This window comes from Wyeomyia smithii, chromosome 2, assembly GCF_029784165.1.
Source record: "Wyeomyia smithii strain HCP4-BCI-WySm-NY-G18 chromosome 2, ASM2978416v1, whole genome shotgun sequence".
Classification (NCBI taxonomy): Eukaryota; Metazoa; Arthropoda; class Insecta; order Diptera; family Culicidae; genus Wyeomyia; species Wyeomyia smithii.
Window position 1 is genome coordinate 176,460,469 of NC_073695.1, and position 26,965 is coordinate 176,487,433.

General features: G+C 37.4%; 1 protein-coding gene across 1 annotated transcript; it reads left to right on the forward strand.

Annotated features, from left to right (window-relative positions):
* The first annotated feature begins 1,819 nt into the window (after positions 1-1,819).
* On the forward strand, positions 1,820-24,977 carry LOC129720226 (multiple epidermal growth factor-like domains protein 6). The gene is made up of 4 exons (XM_055671676.1): positions 1,820-2,193; positions 4,272-4,400; positions 5,134-5,390; positions 22,401-24,977. Exons 1-4 carry the CDS (start codon positions 1,884-1,886, stop codon positions 24,723-24,725), a joined length of 3,021 nt encoding a protein of 1,006 aa, XP_055527651.1. The 5' UTR covers positions 1,820-1,883; the 3' UTR covers positions 24,726-24,977.
* Positions 24,978-26,965: the final 1,988 nt, after the last annotated feature.

Consider the following 26,965-nt stretch of genomic DNA (forward strand, 5'->3'; position numbering starts at 1 on the left):
TTACATCGATTGAATCACAATATTGGTTATAACATGACATCATTCTATTAAGAGGTTCGTTTTTTTCCGTCGTTTGCTTCACTACAGCAAACATTAAATAGCATTTTCACAGGAAACGCATTAACTGTTTCCGAGTTTTGTGCTTTCGAAAATTCGAAGTGGTGACTCGAAGTCGGCCATTTTAGGATTCAATGAGGTTTCATCTTAACTTTCGAATTTAGATTCGATTAGACATGTGGTTCAATTGTTATGGAAAGAAACGTGTTCTGGAGACTATTTAATCTCACTCATGTTTCTCAGAGATGGCTGGACGGATCATATGAAAGGTCTAGTAACCTCATAAGACCCTATTGATTTGTTTTGCAATCGGACTTTTATTTCGCCTGTTATGTTCAAAAAAGTGAAATGCAGCTATGAAAAGAAACATATTCCGAAGGCTACTTAAACTCACTCACTTTTCTCAGACATGACTGAACCGATTTCCACAAAATTAGTGTCAAATGAAAGGTCCAGTTGCGTCTATTGAATTTCACTGTAATCGGTCTGTAACTTTGTCTGTAATGTATCAAAATGTGAAAATCACGAATCTTCATTATCTCAGAAACTACACAACCGATTTGAACAATACTCATCACAACAATACAATAGATCAGATAAACGGGCTAGTTAAGGGTCAATTTTTGAATTTTATAATGGTTGAACACGTGGTTCAAAAGTTGTGAAAAGAAAGTCATATTTGAAATAAAAAAAAAATCCTACTGTTAATAATCGCATCTAAAATGATATGTTATCGAATGATATATAATCGATTCTACATATAATCGAGTCCAACCTGAAAATGAGTACAGTGACGTTTCGAAACATGTTATTTGCATGTGTTAATGTATGTTCATATGTGTTTGAATGTTATGTTTCAAATGTTTGGTATAGTTTCACTGCTGGCTACCCAAAAATCTGTCATTTAGAGTGATAAATAAATCCAGCGAATATTATCAAGGTGTATTTTTTTCTGAAAATTGAAGTGTTCGTGTAAATCTATTTACACAAATAATAAGTTTAAATGAGAAAGGCTGGGTCTGACCGCTAGGTGGATTAATTTGGGTTTTTATCCACGTTCTTTATCCACATTTTTTAAACTTCGTTAGAGTCAATAGGGTCGAAGCATATGCTAGCAGCACGAACACTCTCCTCGATGACACGTAGAACATATCGAAAACCAGAACTACGATCGAGGTAGGTGATCACTAATCAAGGACTGATTACTATTTTTTTAAGTTACAGTATAATTGTTTTTCTTATAAGTTGTTATTGCAAAAAAAAAATACCTTTATCGTATAACTACAAAAGTCTTGAATATTATATCAAACAAAGTCACGAAACATGAATTCTTTACAAAATCAATTTTGACACTAATTGTCATTATAAAATCTTATATTACAAATTAAATCAAGAGTTCAACAGCTATGAGATTGGTTCTTAGCTTATATAGATGCTCGTACTTTTCACCTTTGGTTATAGTCAGGAAGACGTCACAAACGCCCATTGACATTGAGTTGACATATTTGAAAAGTTACATCATAGAAATGCCGACCATATTTCAAATTTTTGTTAGAATACACACTATGTTATCTCTCGGTTCTGATTTGCTACAAGCCTTCAACTTGCAAAATGTTTCGATAAGATGCATACTTTGCATCGATATAATTTCGGCAGGGAGCTCAAAAAACTGCATGAAAAGTGACAGCCGCTCAATCATGGTAATACTTATCAGAGTATAGAGTATAAAAATTGAGACGTCGCTTTATTTGGAGCCAGTTAAACGCAAGAAGTGGATCTTATTATTCTACCTAACATTTTTTCGCAACAAATTTAGTGCCTGTGTAATGTATTTCATAATTACTTTAGTTTTGTTCTTGGGCGCGGTTACTGCCCAAAATGTGCCTTGTACCGAAACTTGCTGGCAAAATTGTCCTATCGATCCCCGTTGCCCATCGGGGAATGGAGCGGAGGCTACACTTCTACCACATCTAACAGACTGTGGCAAGTTTGTAAAGTGCGAATCTGGCCATGGTTGTGAATTCAACTGCCCGAATGGTTTGCATTTCAACGCGCGAGAGTTTGTTTGCGATTGGCCCTGGAGGGCGTGTTGTAATGAAGCTGATTGTATCCCTTGTGGGGATCCTTGTGCTCCAAGTGAGTTTATTATTCGAGTATTACTCTCATATCAGTTACAGGAAGTTCTAACATGCATCTAATACTTGGTGTGTTCCCTAGCGTGAATCTTGTGAAGTTTATCGGTACTCAAACTCGCGAAGTTGGCTTTGTCCAATGTGTCGAAGACGGCGTTTAAATTGTGTTGCACCGCGTGATAGAGCCACAATTTAAACGTTACTGCAATTGAGGCTGTACGAGGATGTGTAATTTGAGCCTGAAATATTAATAGTTTTCAAAAAAGTGACAAAATGCGCTCTGGGTTGAAGTCGCTCTGAATTAACTAATTGCACAGTGTTTCATTTTGCTGATTTCGTGCTCTAAATTAATAGCGTCCTCACATTTGATTTCATTGTAATACTTTATTTGGAAAAGTTTTTATGTATCTCATTGCGCTTCTTTTGAAATGGACGATTCAGTAATTAATCTACCTAGATGAGATAACAAAAATTTTCTCAGGACAGTGAGATGGACAGCCAGTGTCGTCGAGAAAGTTGTAGCAGATGCTTTTGCTAGCAACTATGTCAAAGATGTCAAATTTTTGACTCTTAGATTTAAAAAGATATAAAGAATTTTATGATAATTTTTAACATCTTACGGTTTACAAAAATAAAAATGTATTTAACTACCATCGGTTCAAAATCTCAAAACTTACTCATTAGTATGCAGAAAACACGCAGATAACTAAATAATATTCTTATTTGAACTCCTTTCATTTCAAAGGTTTTTCCATATTTTCATACGTCCTTTCAGAATATTAATTAGTTTTCTGCGAATTTTTGCCTATAAAGCATAGTTTACAGTTCCAAGCGAAGTGAAAAACTTGACAAGAGAAAAAGCGTAAATTTTCGCTTGCGAAATCTGTCGTGGAAACCCGTTTGTGGAACACGCAGGTATTTCACCAGCCTGCAGTTTACAGTTTAAGTGAAGCGAAATTCACGAGCTTACACTCCGAGCGAAATGAAAATTGGCTGCAACTGACAGAATATAAACGCACGCAAGTTTTCGCTTGCTGCTGCTTCTTTCACTAGCGTTTGCATGCGTGAAAAAAGTAAACCCAAGTGAAAAAGATAAGATCTACAACCTTTGATTTCGCTGGATCGAATTTGTTTACAGTTCCAAGCGAAGTGAAACTTTTGCAGGTTGCATTTTTCACGAGCGTAAAAAAATGAACATTTTGTATGAGATTTTCACTTCGCTTGGAACTCTAAATAGCGCTTAAATAAGTAATTTTAAGTTCCATTAACCCTTGAAAAATGGATAATGTCCTAGAAAAATACATTTTTCATATCTTTCTAAATGTATTAATCATTGAATCGTCTTTTTTTAAAAAAGCGAAATGAACTTTACTAAATAAAGTATATCACTCAAGTCAAATATGAGGACGCTATTAATTCTGAGCAGTGAGTATTCAATTATTTTCATGTTTCATGGGAGAAGTAAAATAAATAACCCACATGGATAAAGAAGACAATCAGTTATATCGATATATCTAACGTCAAAACCCTTACGAAGTCCAAAGGATCTTCATTTATTGTTATTGTCGGACTTTTTAAAGACGTCCCTGATATTCCTTATGGTTTCGGTTATGAAAAATCAAGATATGAACTCCAGGACAGCTTGAGAGGAATTGTATATTTCATCACTGCCGCGCATAGCAAGTCCATCCCATCTACATTTTCACCAAAATTCAGTTAATAGCGCAAATGTTAGCTTACTATGAGTAGTTCCCTAACAATAGAAAAACTAAACAACTTTGTTATGAGAAACTTCAGAAAAACCTCTGAACCTATTGTCCCATATCTTAAGAAGCAATGGTATGTAATTATATAAAATCGCGGTTTTTTCGACTTGCTGAAAATGCAAATGGAAGGGGCTTGCTATGTGCGCAGATTAACACACATACCTGCGTGCCTTCGGAAGTTGATAATGGTTATCATATTCAATAATACTCGACATTATCAAAGTTGAAAAGTCCTTTATGTTATTATTGAGAAAAATACTTACATTCGAAATAAGTTGAAAAAAATTGATTAACATAATTGTGTATTTATTTACAGCAACTACAGTGCAACCCACCACTACTACAGAGTCCACCACTACTACTCCTACAACTACAACTACTAGTACAACTACCACTACTAGTACTACTACTACTACAACGCAGCCCACCACTCCCGATGATCCAAGTATGATTATAAAAAAACAGTTACTATAATCGATAGTGAGGCGTTTCCTACTCATGTGCATGAAATTTTACATTTTGTAATCTCTTTCTCTCTCTATATCTCTGTCTTCATCTCACTGTATCTCTCTCTATCTCTTCCTTTTTCTTTCTACCTCACTCTGTCTCACTCTCACTCCATCTTTACATCTCTATTTCTAGCCCTCGCTCTATCTCTATCACTCTATCGCTCGCTCTTTCTTTTAATTCCGGTTATTTTGAGTACCACCGACATTTATAGGCAAGTTTAAAAAAGACGTATCCTTTTTTGTCTCAAGCAGAGCGCATACATTCTACAACCCTTTTTTTTCTATACCTACACGATAGGTCAAAGAGTAGAATTAGGAAAAGCTTCTCGATTTGGCGATTCCACAAACCCTGCTCCCGACCTCTCTTTACAAAAAGTAATTTCCGGCTTGAAACACTCAAAATCAATATACTGGAGAGCTTGGAAGAGACTCATTGAAACTCAACTCGAAGCAATTATTAACTATCGCAACGTAACGCTTCGTATCAATCAATCCAAAGCACAATAAATGCTACATATCCCCACGCCTGATATTTCTTCGATTGAACCGTTGAAACATGTTTCATACATCATGCTAAGATCAGTAACCTTGAAATTGTCGTTCAAAATGTTACTAGGTGCCACCAATGTTATAAATTTTCTGAGTTGAACGATGTTTTATACTTTTTAGTTGAATGCGAAGTATGTCCGTTGAACTGCGAACTTGACGCTCGTTGCCCGGTACCAAATCCTGCTGAACCTGAGCTTCTACCCCACGACGACTGCACCAAATTCTACAAATGTGAAACTGGTCGTGCCTGTGAAATGGAGTGTCCTCCGGGACTGCACTTTAACAAAGACAGAAAAGTTTGCGACTGGCCTTGGCAAGCTTGCTGTGATGGTACTATCGTATGCATCCAATGCCCCACGTGTCCTCCGGCATTTTATTAAATGAGCAATGTTAGTGTGCCACTTCAAATAAAACTACATGTTTTCCAATAAGTTATGATTCATTTAAGATGACAATTGCTGCTGTAAAATTCCCAACCGCGGCTATTCCCTAAATGTGATTAATTTGGGATGCGACACTCTTGATAAAATATCACAAGGGTCGTGTGGAAAGCAACGACCGTATAGTTCATATAGAACTACATAAGGTTGTTTGTTATTTTACTATGATTGAATATGTTTATAATTTGGTACCGAAGAGAAGTTGAAATGCCACCGAATTTCAATTTACACATATTAATACAACATCACTAAACAGGAACAGAACGAACATCATGCGACACAAACAAGTTTCAACTGTCAGAGTGTACATACAGATAGAGATAATTGACTTTCAATTATTACACCACGAATCGAGAAAATAATAAATCTTCAATAATTTGTTTGTTGTCCTTATAAGGACAACTTTTGTTCAATTTTATATCGGATATGTTTATCGCATCTCTGTACTACTTCGACAGTAGGGATTTGGCCAAAGCTGTTTTAACATTGAAAACTACAAATGGCCGGCAGATTGATTGCCAACATCTACAAAAAAAGGTTGTGTGTTGCCAAAATACGACAGAACTCATCACTGGGGAAGTGTTGGACAATGCACCTATTGCTGATGCTGCCGCTATCGTACAAAGGCAACTTTTCACTAAATAAAGTGCCGGTGCACCTACCGCTGAGGCTGTTACCACCACTACTGCTACTGGTACCCGCTCCAGGTACCCGAAAATATTAACTCTTCAATTAAGTATTTGATTTGTCCTTATAAGGGCAATTTGTTGTTTTGTTTAATATCGGATTTAATGCTGATCGCATCTTTGTGTTTTCCCCGACAGTGCATTCTTCTGAAATCGAAAACTATTTTCACACTGAAAATTTGACGACCCACCTATTTTAATTGCCAGGATTCCAGAACGTTGGTGTGCTGTCGAAATGAGGCAGCTTTTTACTAGAGGAAGTGCCGCTGCACCAACTGGCCCTGCCACTACTGCTGCTATCCGCAGCCACTGCTGCTGCTACTAGGTTAGGACTGTCGTAGTCGCTGCCCAGACTAATATGACTAGTTTAGACAGAAGCAGGTTATTATATGGTACATAAATAGTACATTCCCGATTTACCAGGTATATCGACCATGCTTGGGAAAGTAAGCGTTAAGCAACGAATCAGAGGTCGAATTTTGCGTGTTGACAAGGCTTGACAATTCTCAATAGTGCAATAGTTCGATTATTCAAATACATAGCGGATTTTCCAATCGACTGCTGTAAGAACGAGGGAAATCCATCGAAAACTAACCGATTTATTAGCATCTGAAATTGGACATATTTTTCATTTTTTCCGTTTTTAGATTTCCATTTTACATCCCTTTGTAGCCGACCTTCCTGAGACACGTAATTTTACGTCCTTACCTGACGTTTCGCCACGTTTCGTCCAGAGTGCCAAGAAACGATCCGGATTGAAAATCTAAAAAATGATGAAGGCCAGTATGGTGCTGCCAAAACGCGTGTCCGCAATCTTTACATGAATAAAACGGCCAAGAGACATGAACCCACCAAATCAATCGCATTTCATCAAATTGAAACTATTCAGTCTATGACAAATTCTGATGAGGGGCGTCAATCAAAAATGTCCAGTCACTAAAGTCCATTTCAAAACTGTATTTACACTAAAGTAAACACATATACTGAACTACTGTAAACATTGAATGTTTTTTCGATAACTATAACCGATACACACAAATGAATCTTGTGTCGCAATAATTATTATCGACTCACTCTTTGAAAATATGTCAAGAAAAAATGCCGAAAATTCTAAAAAACAGCTGAAGATAAGAAAAGTTGAAAATAAAAGCAGTTGTAAATTTTCCTTAAACCGGTAAGAAACCTTCCTGGACCTGACAGAATAGCTCCAATTTATCTCAAAAACTTGGCAGAAGAACTATCTACACCTTTACTATATCTCTTTAATATGTCTCTGAAGAATGGAATTTTTCCCGAACTTTGGATAACCTCATATTTAGTGCCAATTTTCAAATCTGGCGCTAAATCTGACATTCGTAATTATCGTGAAATTGCCATTATTTCATGCATTCCAAAATTATTTGAATCAATAATTAATGAAAAAATCTTTCAGCAAGTAAAAAACCAAATTAAAACTCAACAACACGGCTCTAATAAAGGCCGATCAACTACCACAAATCTTTTGGAATTCATAATTCTCACTTTGACTGTAATGGACAACGGCAACCACGTAGAAGCTCTTTATACGGACAGATTTGACAGAATCGACATACCTTTATTGCTCTTCAAGCTCGAAAAATACGGAATGGGAACAAATTTTCTGGAATGGCTGCAGTCATACTCAACAAAACGAACACAAATAGTCCGCTTTCAAAATTTCTTTTGAAACCCAATAGAAGTAACTTCCGGGGTACCTCAAGGTTCTCACCTGGGCCCTCTTCTCTTTATATTATACGTGAATGACATTTCCTTTCTTCTTAAATCAATACATGTGCTTTTGTATGCTGACGACATGAAGCTCTTTATAGAAATAATCAATGCAGAAGACTTCGAAATACTCCAGAATGAAATTAATGTATTCTACACTTGGTGCAACAAAAGTCTATTGCAACTCAACATTAAAATAAATAATAATGTATAGAATATAAGAAAACATTGTATTATTATAACTGTAGTCTAAATTTGTTTGACGAAATAAATAAATAAATAACACTGTTTTGAATAAAAAAAAAATGATGAAAATTTAATCCAAAAAATGTAAATTTCGGTTGAAACCATAATCGAAAATAATAACAAAGCAATGAGTTTTACATATAATTTACAAATGGAGATCGATTGTCATTTCGAAAATTTCAAAACATAATATCACATGCATTCCAAACTTCAACTTACGAAGCCAGAATAATTCCGTATTCAACAGAAACCACTTCGAAGCATTTACGAAAAACGCCTGTGCGAGATTTCAAGTGTAACTGAAAATTACCAAAAATGTCCGAAAGAACAGAACAAATGAAACAGTTAGAACTCAGTCCAAAATACCTGAAAAATACTGCTACAAAAAGCAATAAACCAAAGCAGAAATTGACGAAATCTACACCTGGTGGTATCGAAAACAAAAAAAAAAACTAAAAAGGGTAAAAATTGTTTAAAAGTGGACAAAAGTTAGTCTAAAATTGATTTTCATAACACCTATAAAACCCAAAAAAGACATTTAAATTTTCTGACATTCAATTGAAATATGTACTTCTAAAAACTAGAAAATCCAAAATCAAAATTATTAAAAACACACCTTGAAATAAGCACTTTTTTATCTCTGGAAAACAAACCAAAAAAAGACTTAAAAAGTATAAAAATGAAAAGATTCTCAAACATATCTCCAACTTCTAGGAGACAGACCGACCAAAAAGTATCAGAATCAAAATTCAGCTAAAATTTAAAACTGCATAAGGGCCATTATTGAAACTAATTTGAAATTTAAAAGAAAACCAGTGCAGAGAAACGCCTCTGAAATCAGAAAAACAGCTTACGAATTGATCTTAAGTTAGTATCCAATTATTTAAAAAAGTAACTATGAACCAGAAAAACACCACATTTAAGAAAAAAAAAACATATCAAATTTGATTTAAAATGCATGAGGGTGTCCCAAAAAACATCGATGTTGAAAAAGTCAAGGTGCTCAGCCCTAAATTGAAAGATAATGTTATTTATAGCATTGTTGTAGAACATTTCGACTTTCTAAAAAATTGTTTTCAGGTTGCCCAAACGTGATTTATGAAAAAATGTCTTTTTTAAGCTACAAACCCACTCTTTTGCACTTTTTTCAATTCTGTTCGATTCCTAAATTTTTCCATATATTTTTTTTTTTTGAGGATGTTTTGAATATTTTGCATGGTTCAGTTCAGCATTGCATTCAAATTTTTGACTCCCAGAGCCCGTTAAACATCACAAAAAAATTTTTTTTTCTAATAATTTTTAGATAAAACCTTACAAAACACAAATAGAAAAATATTTTATCAAGAACTGAAATTTTTATTGCAAAGCGGGGCTTACGACGAAAGTTTACATGCAAAAAGTTCCTAGATATCTTATCGGCGAGCTGAGATATTGGCATTTTTCTATGTGATGGAAAACTATGCATTTTGACAAATATGGTAAATAACTGTTTTATTTTGGGAGATAAAAAATAACAATGTTCAGAAAACAAATGCATTTTTGGATGGCTGATAACTTAGTAGAAGGTTTAAAAATTCGGAAGAATTTGTGAAAAAAGTTAGAACGGAAATTGTGATCTTTAGTGCCTTCTATTAGAAAACTCTATTTAGCTCGTAATATATAAGAGATGGAAACATGATATCTTCGGTAAAGTTTCTTGTTTTAATATAACCTAAAACTTTGACGAAGACACCTTGCGACTATCTTATTCTGATTAAAAAGTAAATTTTTTATCTCACTCATAGGTGGATTGATCACCTATCTTTTTACATTAAAAGATGCATTTTTGAATATCCTGAAACTCCTCCGAAAATACCTTATGGCTATAATAAATATTTGAATCACTATTTAGGTAATAATACGCACAAACGGCAAGATAAAACACTGTGCCATGGAGATATAGAGCTTTAGTGGCATTTTTGACAAAATGCATAGTTCTCCATCACATGTATAAACGCCAATATCTCAGCCCCCGATGAGATATCAAGGATCTTTTTTCATGTTAATTTTCGTCTTGAATTTGCAGTGAAAATTTCAGTTCTTATTCAAAAAAATGTTTTATATGTGTTTTGAAGGGTTTTATCTGCAAATTATGAGAAAAATTCACTTTTCTGTGATGTTCAATGGGCTCTGTGAGTCAAATAACTGAATGCGATACTGAACCAAACCATGCAAAATATTCAAAAACAACTCCGCAAAATTAAAAAAATATATGGAAAAATTTAGGAATCGAACAGATTTGAAAAAAGTGCAGAAGAGTGGTTTTGTAGCTTGAAAAAGTCATTTTTTCATAAATCACGTTTGGGCAACCTGAAAACGATTTTTTAGAAAGTCGAAATGTTCTATAAAAATGCTATAAATAACATTATCTTTCAATTTAGGGTTGAGCACCTTGACTTTTTGAACATCGATTTTTTTTGGGACAGCCTAATGAACACTCTTTAACAGTGGGCTTGAAATATTTAAAACTTGGAATAAATTCCAAATTCAGCTCAAAATTATATAAAACCTGAGGGCTAAAAAAGCCAACAATAGAAATATTGGTTTATTGATGATTAAAGCGAAGCCTTGGTGCTACATTCCGATTCGGAACTCGATCTTCTGTTTATTATACACAGACTTCGCAGCCAACTGTTGGATGTACAGGCCAATTGCGGGGCTAGGCGCTACAATACTTTTGAGTCTCCCGAGCCGAGACTCGAACCTACGACGACTGACTTGTTAGGTCAGCATCGTACCTCGAGACCAACTGGAAGGTCATTGGTTTATTGATACGATTGTCATTTAACAGCAAACAGATTTTTGTCTAGCTATGGGCAAAGGAAATGACAGCTCGTGAGTGATAACTAACAACTACGCGTGTTTGGATTCTGAGCTTGACAGAATCGAATATGTTCGATGCGTAGCTTCGATTTTGTTTACGTAAAACTCTAAGAAAGGTCTTCTATAGTGGTGTGAAATTAAAATCTAAAATCGAAACATCTAACGAAATCATGTCCCTTTTTAAATGCTTATAATCCGATCTATTTTTGGGACAACTTTATACTAGATTTACACATGGGCGCAACTAAGGAAAATTTCTAGGGGGGGAGGGGCTAGTTTTCATACATTTCATTAAAAAACGATTAAAATGCGCTTATTCAATAACGCAAAAAATAGTGTCGTAACAGTAGAAAACATCACTTCAATCGGGATTGAATTTCCAACGATGTACTCGAATATCTTGACCACACCGTCAATGCCAACCTCTTTCAACAACACTAATTCGATATTGGATGAGCTAGGTTTGGTAAACGGCTGAGCAGTGTGTACCAGCAGTACACCAGTACTAGTTGCCATATCCCTACCTCCATGTGGTACCGACTAGAACACGAGCAACCAAGGGAAGATCGGTGAACCAGTGGGAACTTGTTCGTATGCTGACAGGAAAGGGGTAGTTTTTATCTTTGAAGAGCAGCTTGTCTGAGCGTCTGCTCCCCAGGATAGGACACGGACTGATGCGAAGCGGACGGTTAAACTTTGCGGTGTCTCGCCAGGTATACCCAAGACGGCAGCTCCGTCGCGAGACTAGGCACCGCAGCTCTAGTAAAGCAGCATGCTAAAATGCGCTCCAGGAGCTTTGCCGGAAAGGAGAGAAGGTACGGCGGATTTGAGCTGCAGGGCACAGTACTACCAGGAGGCGGCACAACCAATGAGCTGGGTACCGGCTTCATAGTGCTGGGCAGGATGCACAGTCGTGCGATCGAGTGACAGACGATCAGCGACAGGTTGTGTTTGTTGAGAATAAATGGCTGGTTCTACAGCTACACTATCCTCAATATGCACTTCCCTCACGAAGGACAACCCGATGTAGAGAAAGAAACGTTCTACGCACAGCTGCTAGCTGCTTGCTTAGAGACATCAAGACCGTCATCGGGGACTTGACGCCTAAATCGGTAGGGAAGACATACACAGTACCAAAAAATGAAATTTACAACTAATACAAATGAGAGCACATAACGATTTCTAGCACATAAAGTGAAAAACATATACAATTCCACACCGTAAATAATGTACAATACAGAATCGTTTTAAGACATGTAAATTTGTACGTTAATTGATATAAACTTAAAGCTTCGAATATAAATATGCATGCAAATTCACAATATATTCATTTACTTTGCATGTGAATATAATGCCACACGGAATATTACGTGGTTTCCAATGCTCCATTTATGTGCATTTAAAGTAATGTAAATTTTCTTTACTGTGTATATAAGCCAGTGATCGGCCGCACAGCCTGCACACCGTGACGAACGACAACGATGCGTCAACTTCGCAGCTTCCCGTAGACTGGCAGTCCAAAGAATCTTATTTCACCAGAGGGACAACCACAAAACCACCTGGAGATTTTGGCTAGGACATGACCACTTTGATCGAGGGTAGTGCTACGAAGCAAAAAGTTGACGATGTACCTGATACGACCGGTAGTCCTCTTTGAAATCGATACAATGACGCTTCTGGCGGAGGGCTTCAACGCTGCACACCGGGCGAAAGTCAATAGGTTGCGGTGGGCCGGTCACGTCGTAAGGATGCCGGAAACCAACCATGTGAAATCACTTCTCTTCAGCAACCCTGCCATCACCAGAACTAGAGGGGCGCAGCGTGCACGATGGCTCGACCAGATCGAAAGAGTCTTGCGGGTGATAAGACATCTGGGGAACTGGCGAAACACAGCCCAAAACCGAGCAGCATGCTGGCAACAGCTTCTTGATACAGCACGAGCCACTACGGCTCTCGTCTGATTGGTAAGTAAGTAAGAGAGCTAGGTTTGAGAAACGGTCCTAGGTGCAGTACTAGTTCTTAGCCAATGATCGATGACATCTCAATTTGTGTTGATTTTGATGCTCTGATGAGAAGTATGGAATGTGTTTATATTGAATAAAAATCATTCTCTAGAAAATTCCAGGGGGGCTTAAAACTTTTTAGGGGAAAACCCTAGCCCCCTCATAGTTGCGCCCATGGATTTACATCAGCGAAACCTCGATAAATCAGCTATATTCGTGTGACGTGTCAGAAAAAAATCGAGACGCTTGAGCTGCTATAAAAAATGAACACTACAATCACGTACTTACGGAGGCGGAGAATTGATTCGCTAGGCACGACACGAGGAACTTCTATAAAAGCTTGTGGTTAACGGAATTAGGAACCGGACCGTGTCAGTGGCTGTCATGTGTAACCAGTGTGTCGAACAGTTGACATTTTTGCATGACACCGTATCGAAAAGTACTGTTGCCTCTCTTGCAGACTGCGACAGCAGCGTTAAACTGTACGCTTCTCTATTTGAGAGAATCGTGTGACTAGAAGCTAACACGGATGGTTAACGATTCTTTTCCGTGCCGATCTCCGGCCGCTTCGATATCTCGACTGTCGCATTGTGCGAATGACAATAATCAGCAATCATGCGACAGTTTAGCACAGTAATAAAATGGAAATAAATGATTTCTTTATATGTACTGCCGAAAAATATCATCAATCGTGTACACTAGAAGATTTGAGTCCCAACTTCCAAACTTTTTCATTCAAAAATAGTTCATTGTAGCGAAAGTCTTATCCAAATTAGGCATATTTAGACAAAAGCAGGACAATAAAAGCATGAATCTTACAAATTTGATTACCGTCCTCGGACCCAAATAAAAATCGATGCTAAGTAAATTGATTCCACTTCAATTAGTAATAAATGCAATAAATAGCACAGACAGATACATTCAATAACACACGAGCCAGAGATTGTCTATACAATGACAACAATATAAAGAGAAGTGAGCGAGAGAATTGTTGTTCATATCGAATTCGCGACAAAAAGCAAGAGATAAAGCAGATCGTATGAAACTTCGGTAGCGGCTACTGTCGCGTAGTGTTTCATTCAACAGTGGTAATTACAAAAATCTTGCTACTGTCGTGTGAATACTGTAGCGTACCAGTACATTTCCCTACCCTGTGTGTAACAATAAGGAGAGGAACTAGATCACCGATAAGTCGCGGGTCGCCCGGCTTCGGAAACAACACTTCGAAGTAGTGTTGAACGGTGAGGAAGGTAGGAGAGTTATCGAAAAGAACGAAAGAGAAATTGTAGAGAGTAGACAAGCTGTAGATCCGCAAAATATGCACGAGATGTAAAAAACTTGCAGAGAGCTGAAGAATCACAAAGCCGCTGGGAAGTACGACTTACCGGCAGAACTTTTCGTAGTCTGGAGCGAGCGGCTATGCAAGGCAATTCACCATATTACCCTGAGAGTATGGTCTGAGGAGAAACCACCTACGGACTGGTTGGAGGGACTCATATGCCCTGTTAATAACAAGGAACGTAGACTTGACTGTAACAACTATCGAGGCGTAAAGCACCTAAATTTCGCATTCTAGTTTTCTCCTGTTCCATATAGTGAGGCTAGAAAGCCTTTGCTGGTGAATACCAGTGCAGTTTTAGAGCGAGACGATTTACAACGGTTGTGGTGGAGGCCGCACAGAAGAAAAGTTTCGAGAATTGGACAAACCGTTAACACTGTCACTGCAGGTACGTAAGGGCTGGCAGAGAGCGTGATAGTCCTACGGGAGTGACGAGGTGGACCATGGTTTATTATGGATTGCGTAACTAGCTTAGGTCCCGCAGTAGGGTGGGGCATATTTTCAAAAATGTTCACGAGGCCTGTTCAAAAATGTTTCCCAGGCAAAAAGACCTCCTTGGGGTTCAATGAGTAACATATAAAAAATTGGTTGAATTTCATTAAGGTCTAGAGGTGGCGCAGAGGGCCTAAAGGTCGAATTTGAAACGAAAGAAATTTTCAAACAAAACACATGTCTATATAGGTAAACACGTCCGTTTTGCGTTAAATTTACCCGTTTTTGAGATATTTGCACCTTTTGCATTTCCTCAAAATAACATTCCCAAGATTGCAAGAGTGTACACTGAAATTGCGAATATCTCAAAAATGGTTGAATTTATCGCAAAACGGACAAAATTCACGCCCTAAAGGGTTACAAAATCACGTGTTTACCTATATATGTATGTCTTTTGTTTAAAAATTGCTTTCGTTTCAAATTTGACCTTTAGGCCCTCTGCGCCACCTCTAGACCTTAATAAAATTCAACCAATATTTTATATCTTGCTTATTGAACCCCAAGGAGGTCTTTTTGCCTGGGAAAACAGGTCCCGCGAACATTTTTGAAAATAAGCCCCACCCTAGTCCCGCAGTATACAGATCCGCCAGAAATTTACACTCTGCAGGACTGTTACCCCTGTGGCACCTCACGGATATTGATCGTGGTCGCGGAAAGAGGTCGATCGGGGTGCGCTTGGGGTCTCCGAAAAAAAAAAGAATTCTTCCGTCCGGTCATTGGAAGGCCATCACTCGTCAACCAATGAATTGATCACGATTTGATTGAACGGTGGCTATGCGGCAGAACAGATGAGATACAGGGAGGCAAGAGCTGTCGAAAATAGAGTCCACCGTCAGAAGAAGCGCCTGGGCTTCAAATGGTGATTTGACATCTTTGGAGCGTCAAACTTAGTTCCGGTCCTCACAGGTTTTTATCCCACACCACCATGCGACAAGGATGGAAGCTTGATTACGGATAAACCGACGGTTGCAGCCAGGTGTTTTGAGCGCTTTTAGGTGCTATTCAATGGTGAGGAGCAAGTAGAAGGATGAAAAGGCGATCAGTTAGCTGAAAAACGGCCACAGGGAAGGATAGTATCCTGGCCTAACAGTTCCTCGATTAGTTCCGGGAGTATACCTTGCAGACTTACAAACAGTGGGGCTCGTGACATTAGATTGACTGAAGCAGAGGGATGTGCTCTCCAACTTACTGCCCAACAACTCCCTTTTGGGTGCAGTAAGAAGAGCAAACGCGCGAAGAAACGGTATGATTGTCACAAAATCTCATACTCTCCTGTGTGGTGCGGACGACATTGATATCATCGGTATTGGCCGTGGAGGAGGTCTTCAGGCGTTATAAGAGGGAACTGGTGAGGTTGGGAGACTGAACAGTAGCTCTGCCAAAACAAAGCACAAGGTGGCTGGCAGGATGCGTGGGAGTTTCGGTGGTATTGGTACTGAAGTGAAAATTGATGGCGAATGATTTGAAGTGGTTGATGAATTTGTTTATCTTGGTATGCTTATGACAGGTGAAATCTATATAAGTCACGAAGTGAAATGACGAATTGCAGCTACGAATAGGGCCTTCTACAAACTACGTAACCAACCGAAGTCCCGTAGTTCGCAAACTTGCACCAAACTAGCCCTGTGTAGGACACTGATACTTTCGGTGGTTCTTTACGGACATGAAATATGGACGCTGAAGGAAGCTGATCGACGAATGCTCGGATTTTTTGAGCGTAAAACTCTGCGATCGATACTTGACGACCTACAAAATAATAAAAGTATAAAATAAAATAAATACTACAAGGTTTACAGCCCTAGGGTTGTATGAAATGGTTACGTGGGATTGAACACTGTAATTAGGGAATTTTTTGTTACAAAATATACAGAGTCTGCAGACAGAATCAATGTGTTTGCTCAGCTTTAATTTTCAGCCTCCCCTGGAAATCAATTTTCGAAATATATTTAACAACACTCGAAAGAATATGGTTTATATTTGGCGATATTATGCCTATAGTATTTTTGTGTGCAATCAACATGTATTTGACAAGGCACAAGCGTATCGTGCTTGTTGAAGAAGAACCAAGAATTTCTCGTAATGCGTCAAAGTCAGAATTAACTCTATATCCTCAAAAACCAAATCCAATAATACTTACGTTATCATAATGAATGGTTTTGTCTTAATCAACTCTGATTAAATCAAATCTATAATATGGATCTTACTTTCAAAATAAGCCCCAAGAAGATATGTTAAACAAAATTATTAACATGTTCCAGCAAAAAATCGTAGCAATCAACAATTCCATTTTTGTTTTTTGCTTGATAATTTTGTTCATTCGCCAACATTCGCTGTATTACGAGGACAGTTAATATACGTTTATTATGGTAAAGCTTAGAATAATAATATATCATCTAACAATTTTGAAATGTAAATAGAGATTCTGAATGAATCTTAGTAAATAATCCAAAAACTCACAAGCATTCGTAGGCTCTTATTCTTCTATAAATGTGTATATTTGGGAATTTACTCTTTCGATACTATCTGGTCACGATTATTTTGTGAATATCAAAGATAAAATAAATCTTACAATAATTGAGTTATTTATGGTAATCATATTTATGAGATAAATTTTCAATCACCATCAACAACAGAATTGCAGTTTTTCCTCGATTGCACACGAATAGAGATGTACGAACAAAAGTGTACCAATAGTACCGCTGCAGTACGAATAGAAGTGTACCGCTGAAATGTACGAATAGAAGAGTACCGCTGCAATCATAGACGACGAGAGACCTGCGGCTCTTCACTCCACTTACTGTTGCTTTTACCGGCATGTTTTCTTCCAAGACATCAGTTTTTATTAGGTTCTGAGAGCAGGTATAGAAATTGTTAAAGGATAGGGATTGTTTCAAACTTTTCGGAAAACTTTTACCTTCGAGATTTCATATTAGTCTAAGCTCATGGAAGTAAAAATAAGTTGACCTATTGGGACGGGGAGACTCTGTCAATTTTTATTTCGATATTGATACAGAGAATATCACAGGGAACGGATGGTGTCCATTCACGTCGTCTGTGCTAGGAATGCTCGCATGCAATTGGTTCATTATTCGCGTAAATTTGTTATTGAAACTTTTTATCAATTTTACCGCTTAGCAATGAAATTAGAGTGATAACTAGCATATCACAAAATTGTTATACATTTTATCTATCCAACAACATATTGGTTATTGTTATCCATTATGTGGTTATGCTGTTATTAACGTTTGAAATCTGACGCAACATTTGTCAGTTTCATTTCAAATTTTACAGAATGCATCCCAGTATAGTTAACAAAGACGTAGTCCCACGTCAAAAGAGCAGACACTTGTACCCCTCTTTCCTCCTGTACAGGGTGAGGAAAAATTATCCGAGCTCAATGTTTTAGTCATAACTTTACTCTTTCAATATTAAACAACAACATATTTATACAAAATGTTGATACATTAGCATGGTTTGTAATATTTATATCACGGACTCGAAATGTCCACCCTTGGCTTCAACGCACGATGGACGATAGTTCTTCCACAGATATGGTATTCCAGGCTTTGGTTAGACTAGCTTCAAAAACATGATATCAAGAAGACTGGGAACTCTGCCCGAGATTGAGCGACAGTTTTGACAGCGCAGTCTTTCGAGTAAAAGTGGAACTGACGCATGCTAATGTGTGTGCTGGCGATGCGAATGCAAGCCAAACGCACAGGTTGCACCACCACATACAGTCCCCCCACGATTATGGATCACTTAAGAAGATGTATGAATTCAAAAATCATTTCTGGCCAATTTTATTGTTTATAAGTAGTCTATACACGTTTTCAGTCACAGAAATATGTAATCTTTCACTTGATTGAGTATTTCTTTCCATATTTTGTAAATGTTTCTCAAAAAATATATTTATTTTATAGTTCACCAAATACACAATTATGGATCACTTTTGAGAGCGGTTCTAATTATGAAACAATTTGCATCATATAATGGATCAGCATAATTAAAACAGCTTTTGGCAACGAAATCATTCAAAATTATTCGAAATTATTCAAATTATGTAATATGAAGAAATAACATGTTAAAAATCGTATTAAAGATCTCGCATGGCCTGGCCCCATTTTATGTGGCTTTTGAGGTTGCAGTAAGATCGAGAGTCCAGGTCTGTCGCTCCCGAAGGTAGCGATGATCCATTGTATATAGTACATCGTAACAGTTTGCCGTCTTACGTAGCTTTCCTGTCCCTCGTGCTTTGGAAATAGTGTTTTCCAAAGACTCAGCACTGTTTAGCTTCCGTTTAGAGCTCATAAGAAGTTGAAAGGGTATTTTAATTGGTGAAAATCACATTTGAATCGGAGTGTTCCGTGATTGTAGAAAACTATCTTGTCTCGGTCCCTATTATGGAACACTTTAGGGATTATATCTACCAAAAAAAATTTTTGTCGCCATTTATTTTTATGGGCCTAAATCATGCTTAAACTATCCAAGAATCAAAATCTACATCGCCCTAAAATACACATCGCCCCAATCTAAACTCAAAGTTCGTTTAAATCATTTTTACTGAACAACTTTTATACTCCAAAATCACATTTTTCGTTTAATTTGGCGATGCTCGTTGCTTTGGCGATGCTGCGATGCTGCTTACGACTGGTATGAAACCAGTCGTAAGGAAATCAAAGCTAACTGCGTTTTAGCTTATATTCGGCACACGTGTTAAGGGGTTATATCTACCAAATGCTCAAAAAAGCAAGGCTTTTTTCATAATTTTTTTTACAGGACTTTTGACATGTAAGGTTTATAAATAATTTATCATTGGATTGAAACTCTTGCAGAATAGAAAAAATATTTATATTGCTATTTTTGTTACAAAATGGCGGCTGTGCAGCGATTGCCGTGAACCGCTTTTTTTTAAAGTTGTTCCGCGGCGAGCATTAGAAGTCGTGCCCAACTCCACCTATAACCAAAACAAAATTTTTTCCATTATCTACATAAGTGTCGCTAGTGAAGTATGATCATATTTTTAGAATTTTTCTTCGGAAAATGGCAACGGTTTGAAAAAAAAAGTTCTGTTTCGTCCAAAAAAATCGACTTTGATTGTTTATAACTTTAGTTATTGTTAATCAATCGCTTAAATCGTGTGTACTTCACTAGATAATCTAATGAAGAAGCTACAGTTAAAATATCAAGTCAATCGGATGTAAACTTTTTCAGTTCTACTGCTCGCCGAATTTGAAAACATAGTTTTGAGTAAAACGCGTTTAAAGTTTCAAAATGCTATAAATCTTAAGAATCGCAAAAACAAAGCCCCTAATAATTTTTTTACCTTCAGTCAGCTATCCCTGCGCCGTAAAATTGTCCTTCCTGGGTTTTATTTTCCACTTCTTCCTTTTTGTCATCTGATGTTTGGCTGCGCCTAGCCTCTTTCGCGATGTCGGACATGCGATGCTTAGCGACTTTGACACAGTTGGCGCCCGAGCCCACGCAAAACTCAAACTTGTCACTCATATTCAAGTACTTTTGAAAATAACTCACAGATAAAACGTATAGAAAAACTACAACAAAGAATGTACACAACGAGAACGGCTGATCGACTAAACAAAGGGAAATAGGGAGTAAACAAGTTCTGTAGAGACGCTATAACGGTCGAAATTTGATGCAAAGACCTCTATACTATATGAAACACGATAACGATCGTAGGTAACTTCTGTTAGTTTACAAAGCCTCGAAATAAAAAGAAAAACGAGCATCGCCAAATTAAACGAAAAATGTGATTTTGGAGTATAAAAGTTGTTCAGTAAAAAATGATTTAAACGAACTTTGAGTTTAGATTGGGGCGATGTGTATTTTAGGGCGATGTAGATTTTGATTCTTGGATAGTTTAAGCATGATTTAGGCCCATAAAAATAAATGGCGAAAAAAATTTTTTTTGGTAGATATAATCCCTAAAGTGTTCCATAATAGGGACCGAGACAAGATAGTTTTCTACAATCACGGAACACTCCGATTCAAATGTGATTTCCACCAATTAAAATACCCTTTCAACTTCTTATGAGCTCTAAACGGAAGCTAAACAGTGCTGAGTCTTTGGAAAACACTATTTCCAAAGCACGAGGGACAGGAAAGCTACGTAAGACGGCAAACTGTTACGATGTACTATATACAATGGATCATCGCTACCTTCGGGAGCGACAGACCTGGACTCTCGATCTTACTGCAACCTCAAAAGCCACATAAAATGGGACCCATGCGAGATCTTTAATACGATTTTTAACATGTTATTTCTTCATATTACATAATTTGAATAATTTCGAAAAAACAAAAAGACAATTGGAGTAACTTTCGTTTGTCGTGCGCGTGACTGAAAGACAAGCAAACACTATATATATATATATATATATATATATATATATATATATATATATATATATATATATATATATATATATATATATATATATATATATATATATATATATATATATATATATATATATATATATATATATATATATATATATATATATATATATATATATATATTCCGATTCCTTCTGATTTCTTAAATCACTCTGCTAAGACGCTCAGTATAGATTTTTCGAATTTTATTTATTTTTATTTCTTCTGGTGGTTTATTAAAAATAAAACAAATACAATGTGAAAAACGACCATATCTGATATTTGAATCAAAAAGTAAATTTGAAGATAAAATTAATCAAAATGTAAATAAAAAATAAATAATGGGAAAAAAGTTTTTCTCTGTGCAGTGGAACCGAAAGCAACTAATTCATGCATTTTCATGATATATTAAACGGAGGATGTTTTTGTATTTAACTGGTTAGCATCCTGGATCGAATTGTTGATGTTGTCGTTGTTATCTTAAACTCGGTTGGACGAGTTTTATAATATCTAACTTTTTGAAGAAGATTAATAATTTCAGATTAAATACCATCATTTGTAGTGAGTTTCATGATTCAAAATGCATTTTAAGTGGTTTTACCACTAGAGGTCAACTAGTATCCAATAGTGTTAAATGACTACTATTTCTGAACGGCTACGCAAATCAATAATAGTTTCTCATAGAGTACCTAAGTTACAAACAAACCCTATATATATCAAAACAGCAAAATTGTACAGGTGCAAATGAAAAAAGAACAAGTTGTTACAGTGAAGTATCTGTTTCACAAAGGGTTTGCGAAAGAGTCGTTTCGTTCAAAGGCGCTCATTTCCGCTGAACACCCGATTCACGTTGTTCGATTGACATAGCGACAAAACGGACTTATCTCATTCGGATGTAATTGCTACTAGTACAGCACGAAATTAATGTCGTTGATTCTGTCAATGTTTTTCCTGGCCGAACGTCTGACGTCTTTCTATCAGAATGATATCTTTTTAATTTTTTCGCATATTGTACGGACAACCGCGGAATTTCAATTGTGACAGCTGATTTGATTTTGATGGATGGTTAATAAAACCCAAAACGAAAAAATGTATAAATTCTGCCAAGAATAGGGCCGCATGAACAGTGATTTATTTTTGTTTGAAACGTGTGGTAATACAACACATATCATAGTGGGTTAGAATACATATCATAGACAAATCAAATATGCTAAAACTGCTTTTGCTAATAGTTTGTGTTGGGCAAGCTATTGCTCAAGAGTGCTCAGTATGTCCTGTGGGAGTTTGCCACCCGAATCCCAAATGCCCTGCAAATGATGATTTAAGTGATCCCACAAAACTTCCTCATGAGGACTGTGGAAAATTCTACAAATGTAGCCTTGGAAATGCATGTGAAATGAGCTGTCCAGCCGGATTACATTGGAGTGTGACAGCAAACCGTTGCGAATGGCCTCACATCGCCTGTTGTGATCCAACCGTTGAATGTCGGCCATGCTGTGATACACCTACAACAACGTCTACTCCTGCTACCACGCCAACAACAACGGCTACTCCTGCTACCACACCAACAACAGTAACAACAATACTACCGGATGATCCTACAACTACTACGGCAGCACCCCCGGTCGGATCATGCACACCCGATGTCAGATGTCCTGCAAACGACGATCCATTAAATCCGTCACTTCTACCACATGCGACTGATTGTGGCCTTTTTTATAAATGTGATAGCGGTCGACGTTGTCCAATGAAGTGTCCTCCTGGGCAACATTTCGGTCCTATCCTTCTGCGTTGTGATTGGCCAAACGTTGCTTGTTGTGATCTAAATATTTGTTCACCAACAATAAGTACGACAGCATCTACTACGGTAGCAACAACGGTAGTAACAACGGCAGCTCCACCGGTCGGATCATGCACACCCGATGCCAGATGTCCTGCAAACGACAATCCATTGAATCCGTCACTTCTTCCGCACGAGACTGATTGTGGTCAGTTCTATAAATGTGACAGTGGTCGACGTTGTCCAATGGAGTGTCCTCCTGGGCAACATTTCGGTCCTATCCTTCTGCGTTGTGATTGGCCAAACGTTGCTTGTTGTGATCTAAATATTTGTTCACCAACAATAAGTACGACAGCATCTACTACGGTAGCAACAACGGTAGTAACAACGGCAGCTCCACCGGTCGGATCATGCACACCCGATGCCAGTTGTCCTGCAAACGACGATCCATTAAATCCGTCACTTCTTCCGCACGAGACTGATTGTGGTCAGTTCTATAAATGTGACAGTGGTCGACGTTGTCCAATGGAGTGTCCTCCTGGGCAACATTTCAGTGCTGTCTTACAACGTTGTGATTGGCCAAACGTTGCTTGCTGTAATCCAGCAATACCATGCTCGACAACTCCAAGTACAATAACTACAACAGTGGCAGTTCCAACTGCACCTCCTGGTAGTGTATCATGTATGACTGATACCCGTTGTCCTGCGAATGATGATCCATTGAATCCGTTATTATTAAAACATGAAACTAACTGCGGTCAATTCTACAAATGTGATAGTGGTCAGGCGTGCTTAGTTGACTGTCCTATTGGAGAACATTTCAGTGCAGATTTACAGCGATGTGATTGGCCAAACGTAGCCTGTTGCAACCCACTGATACCTTGTGATTCAACTGTAGGTTCACTTACCACAAGTAATCCAGTCGGTATTTCTTGTGTAGTCGACGCTCGATGCGCTATAAATAATAATCCGTTGAATCCATTATTACTACAACATGAAACTAATTGCGGTCAATTTTATAAATGTTATAGTGGTCAGCGGTGTCTGGTTGACTGTCCTGTTGGCCAACATTTCAGTGTAGCACTGCAGCGCTGTGAATGGCCGAATGTAGCCTGTTGCGACCCATTGATACCTTGTGATTCGACAGTTGGTTCACTAACCACGAGTAATCCAGTCGGCACGTCTTGTATATACGACGCAAGATGCCCAGTAAATGAAAATCCTATGAGTCCATTACTGCTTAGACATGAAACTGACTGTTCTCGGTTTTACAAATGCGACACTGGTCAGCGTTGCTTGATGCAATGTAAAACAGGGGAGCACTTCAGCAGTTCACATCAACGTTGCGAATGGCCTAATTATGCATGCTGTGATACAACAATTCCTTGCGAAGCCATTCCAAATAAATATGATCCTTGCTACCCCGGAGTATGCGAAACTCCAATTTGCTACGCTGACAGCGGTTGTCCAGCGCAAGATGATCCTCTTAATCCAATACACCTCCGTAACCCAGCAAGCTGCACCTCATTTTATAAGTGTCAGCGGGGTAAGGCGTGTTTGGTGGAGTGTCCGATGGGGCAGCATTGGAGTCACGCTCTACAACGTTGTGAATGGCCTAATGTTGCTTGCTGCAATCGAAAAGTAGAATGCTGCCATCAGTGTATCGAAGAAAGGCGCCGAGAGCTGGGACGTTTATTTGGAACAAAAATGTATAACTAGTTACTAGTGAGTTTAAGATACATATTTTTCTAATTCACAAAGCATTGCTGCTCATATTAACAACAACAAAAAAATTGTTCTTCAATCACGCCTAAATATGGAAATATAAACATCTAGAAGTGGTCAAGCTATGCTAAATTGGAAAAAGAATCAAAGTTGCCTTACGAAGCCTATAAATCTCTTGAGAGTTTCAACAGTTATTAATAAGATAAGTTTAGCATCAAATACAAAATCATGACTTATTTATTCAAATGAGTATTGTACGATTCATAATATTTGCCTTAGTAGCAGGGAAGGGGAACCAGTTTTTAATTGGGTTGAGAAATAAAGTCATACATATCCATTGATGTCGCACAACTGCCTTTGTTTGCATACGTGTGAAGCTAGAAATTTAATAAAATTGGCCAAATCTAACCTATGCGTCGAAAAAATGTATAGGAAAATAAGCAGTTTACACAATTTCCATAGGAATATTTTCTGCAATATCTATTTCATTTGTCTCTGTGGAAATAGGTTTGTCGACAAATTGAATTCAGATGAATTGTGAACCTGATTTCTGCACATTTCCCGTATATAGGCCACATGTTGCCAGTACGTTGTATACAGGGTGTTCAAAAAGTTCGAATACAACGCTTCATTGCTGTGTGTACGCGCACCATTTGCTTTCTGGTGTCAGCTTTAGGCTCATATATAGGCTGTTTATTTACCACACTCGATGAAAGAGTACTGCGACGTTTAAGTAAAGTACTTTTGCGGTACGCGAGTCAGGATTTCATAATTTCTGATGAGAAACTCTTTGTCTAGCAACAACCGCACGATGTCTAAAATGATCGGCTATTGGCGCCGACGTTAGACAGCATCCCTCTGTCCCACATAAACATTCCGCTGTTTCAGAGCGCCGCGTCCGTGATGGTTTGTGGAGCCGTATCAAGATGTGAGAAGCTCCACTGCACAATTGTCCAGAAACCAAATTTAGGGGGAAATTTGGGTCTAGAGCTCTATAGCAATGTTTTAGAGAAAAACTTTCTTCTACAAAGTTGTTACATATGATAATGCGCTTATTGAAAAATTATCAAAAATTAGGGTGACCAAAATTTTCGAAGCAATCAACTATCTAACTTTTTTAAAGATAAAAAGAAGATAGAAGAAAAACTTGTTCTACAATGTTATAGCTCCAATTATTTTAAGTAACTTTGTAAAAAAAAGTTTTTTTCTATCCTTGAAAAACAACTGATTTATATTGAAAAAACACATTTTGCGCCCTAACTTTTTCATTTCAAGTTTCACCCTTAAACTGCCTTTGAACGAATTTTAAACCTTTTTAAGAGAAGCAATTGGCAATTCTGATATCGTAAATATCTCTATTCTACTCAAAGTTATTGATGTTTTTCATCAAAAAACATGCGTTTTTTATTTGTATGTCATTCATTTTGGGGCAAAAATAAAAAATATCTCTTGGTCTCATTTTGAAGGTCCAGAATTGTCAGAATTGCAAATTGCTTCTCTTAAAAAGCTTTAAAAGTCGTTCAAAGGCAGTTTAAGGGTGAAACTTGAAATTAAAAAAGTTAGGGCGCAAAATGTGTTTTTTCAATATAAATCGGTTGTTTTCAAGGATAGAAAAAAACTTTTTTTTACAAAGTTACTTAAAATTATTGGAGCTATAACATTGTAGAACAAGTTTTTCTTCTATCTTCAAAGATAAAAAAGTTAGATAGTTGATTGCTTCGAAAATTTTGGTCACCCTAATTTTTGATAATTTTTCAATAAGCGCATTATCATATGTAACAACTTTGTAGAAGAAAGTTTTTCTCTAAAACATTGCTATAGAGCTCTAGACCCAAATTTCCCCCTAAATTTGGTTTCTGGACCATTGTGCACTGGTGTTTATCGAGAAAAAAAAAATGCAAATCAACGTCGCCTACTATAAGACCGAGATTTTGAAAGAAGTTATGGTACTGGCCCTTCGGCACCTCAACGGAAAGTATCATTACATCTTTCAACAAGACGGTGTACCAGCCTGCACGGCGAATATACTCCAAGTTTGGTGTCCTGATTTTCTCAATAAGACTTTAGGGCCTCCAAAACGTACAGAAAGTGAGCACTCTGGACCAATTTAAGAAGCTCATTTCCAAGATCTGGGACGAATGAACGGATGGAACAGGTGCGTGCCGCATGCGATTATTTTGAGAAACATCTCAAGCTCGTCATACAGTACAAAGGGGGGGGGGGGGGGGGATATT

What these genes read in the sequence shown, in the direction of transcription:
- LOC129720226 (XM_055671676.1), top strand. Translation starts at nt 1,884, where the DNA reads ATGTATTTCATAATTACTTTAGTTTTGTTCTTGGGCGCGGTTACTGCC. An exon ending in TGGGGATCCTTGTGCTCCAA is followed by an intron (nt 2,194 to 4,271) that starts GTGAGTTTATTA and finishes ATTTATTTACAG; the next exon opens with CAACTACAGTGCAACCCACC. An exon ending in CGTGTCCTCCGGCATTTTAT is followed by an intron (nt 5,391 to 22,400) that starts TAAATGAGCAAT and finishes CACATATCATAG; the next exon opens with TGGGTTAGAATACATATCAT.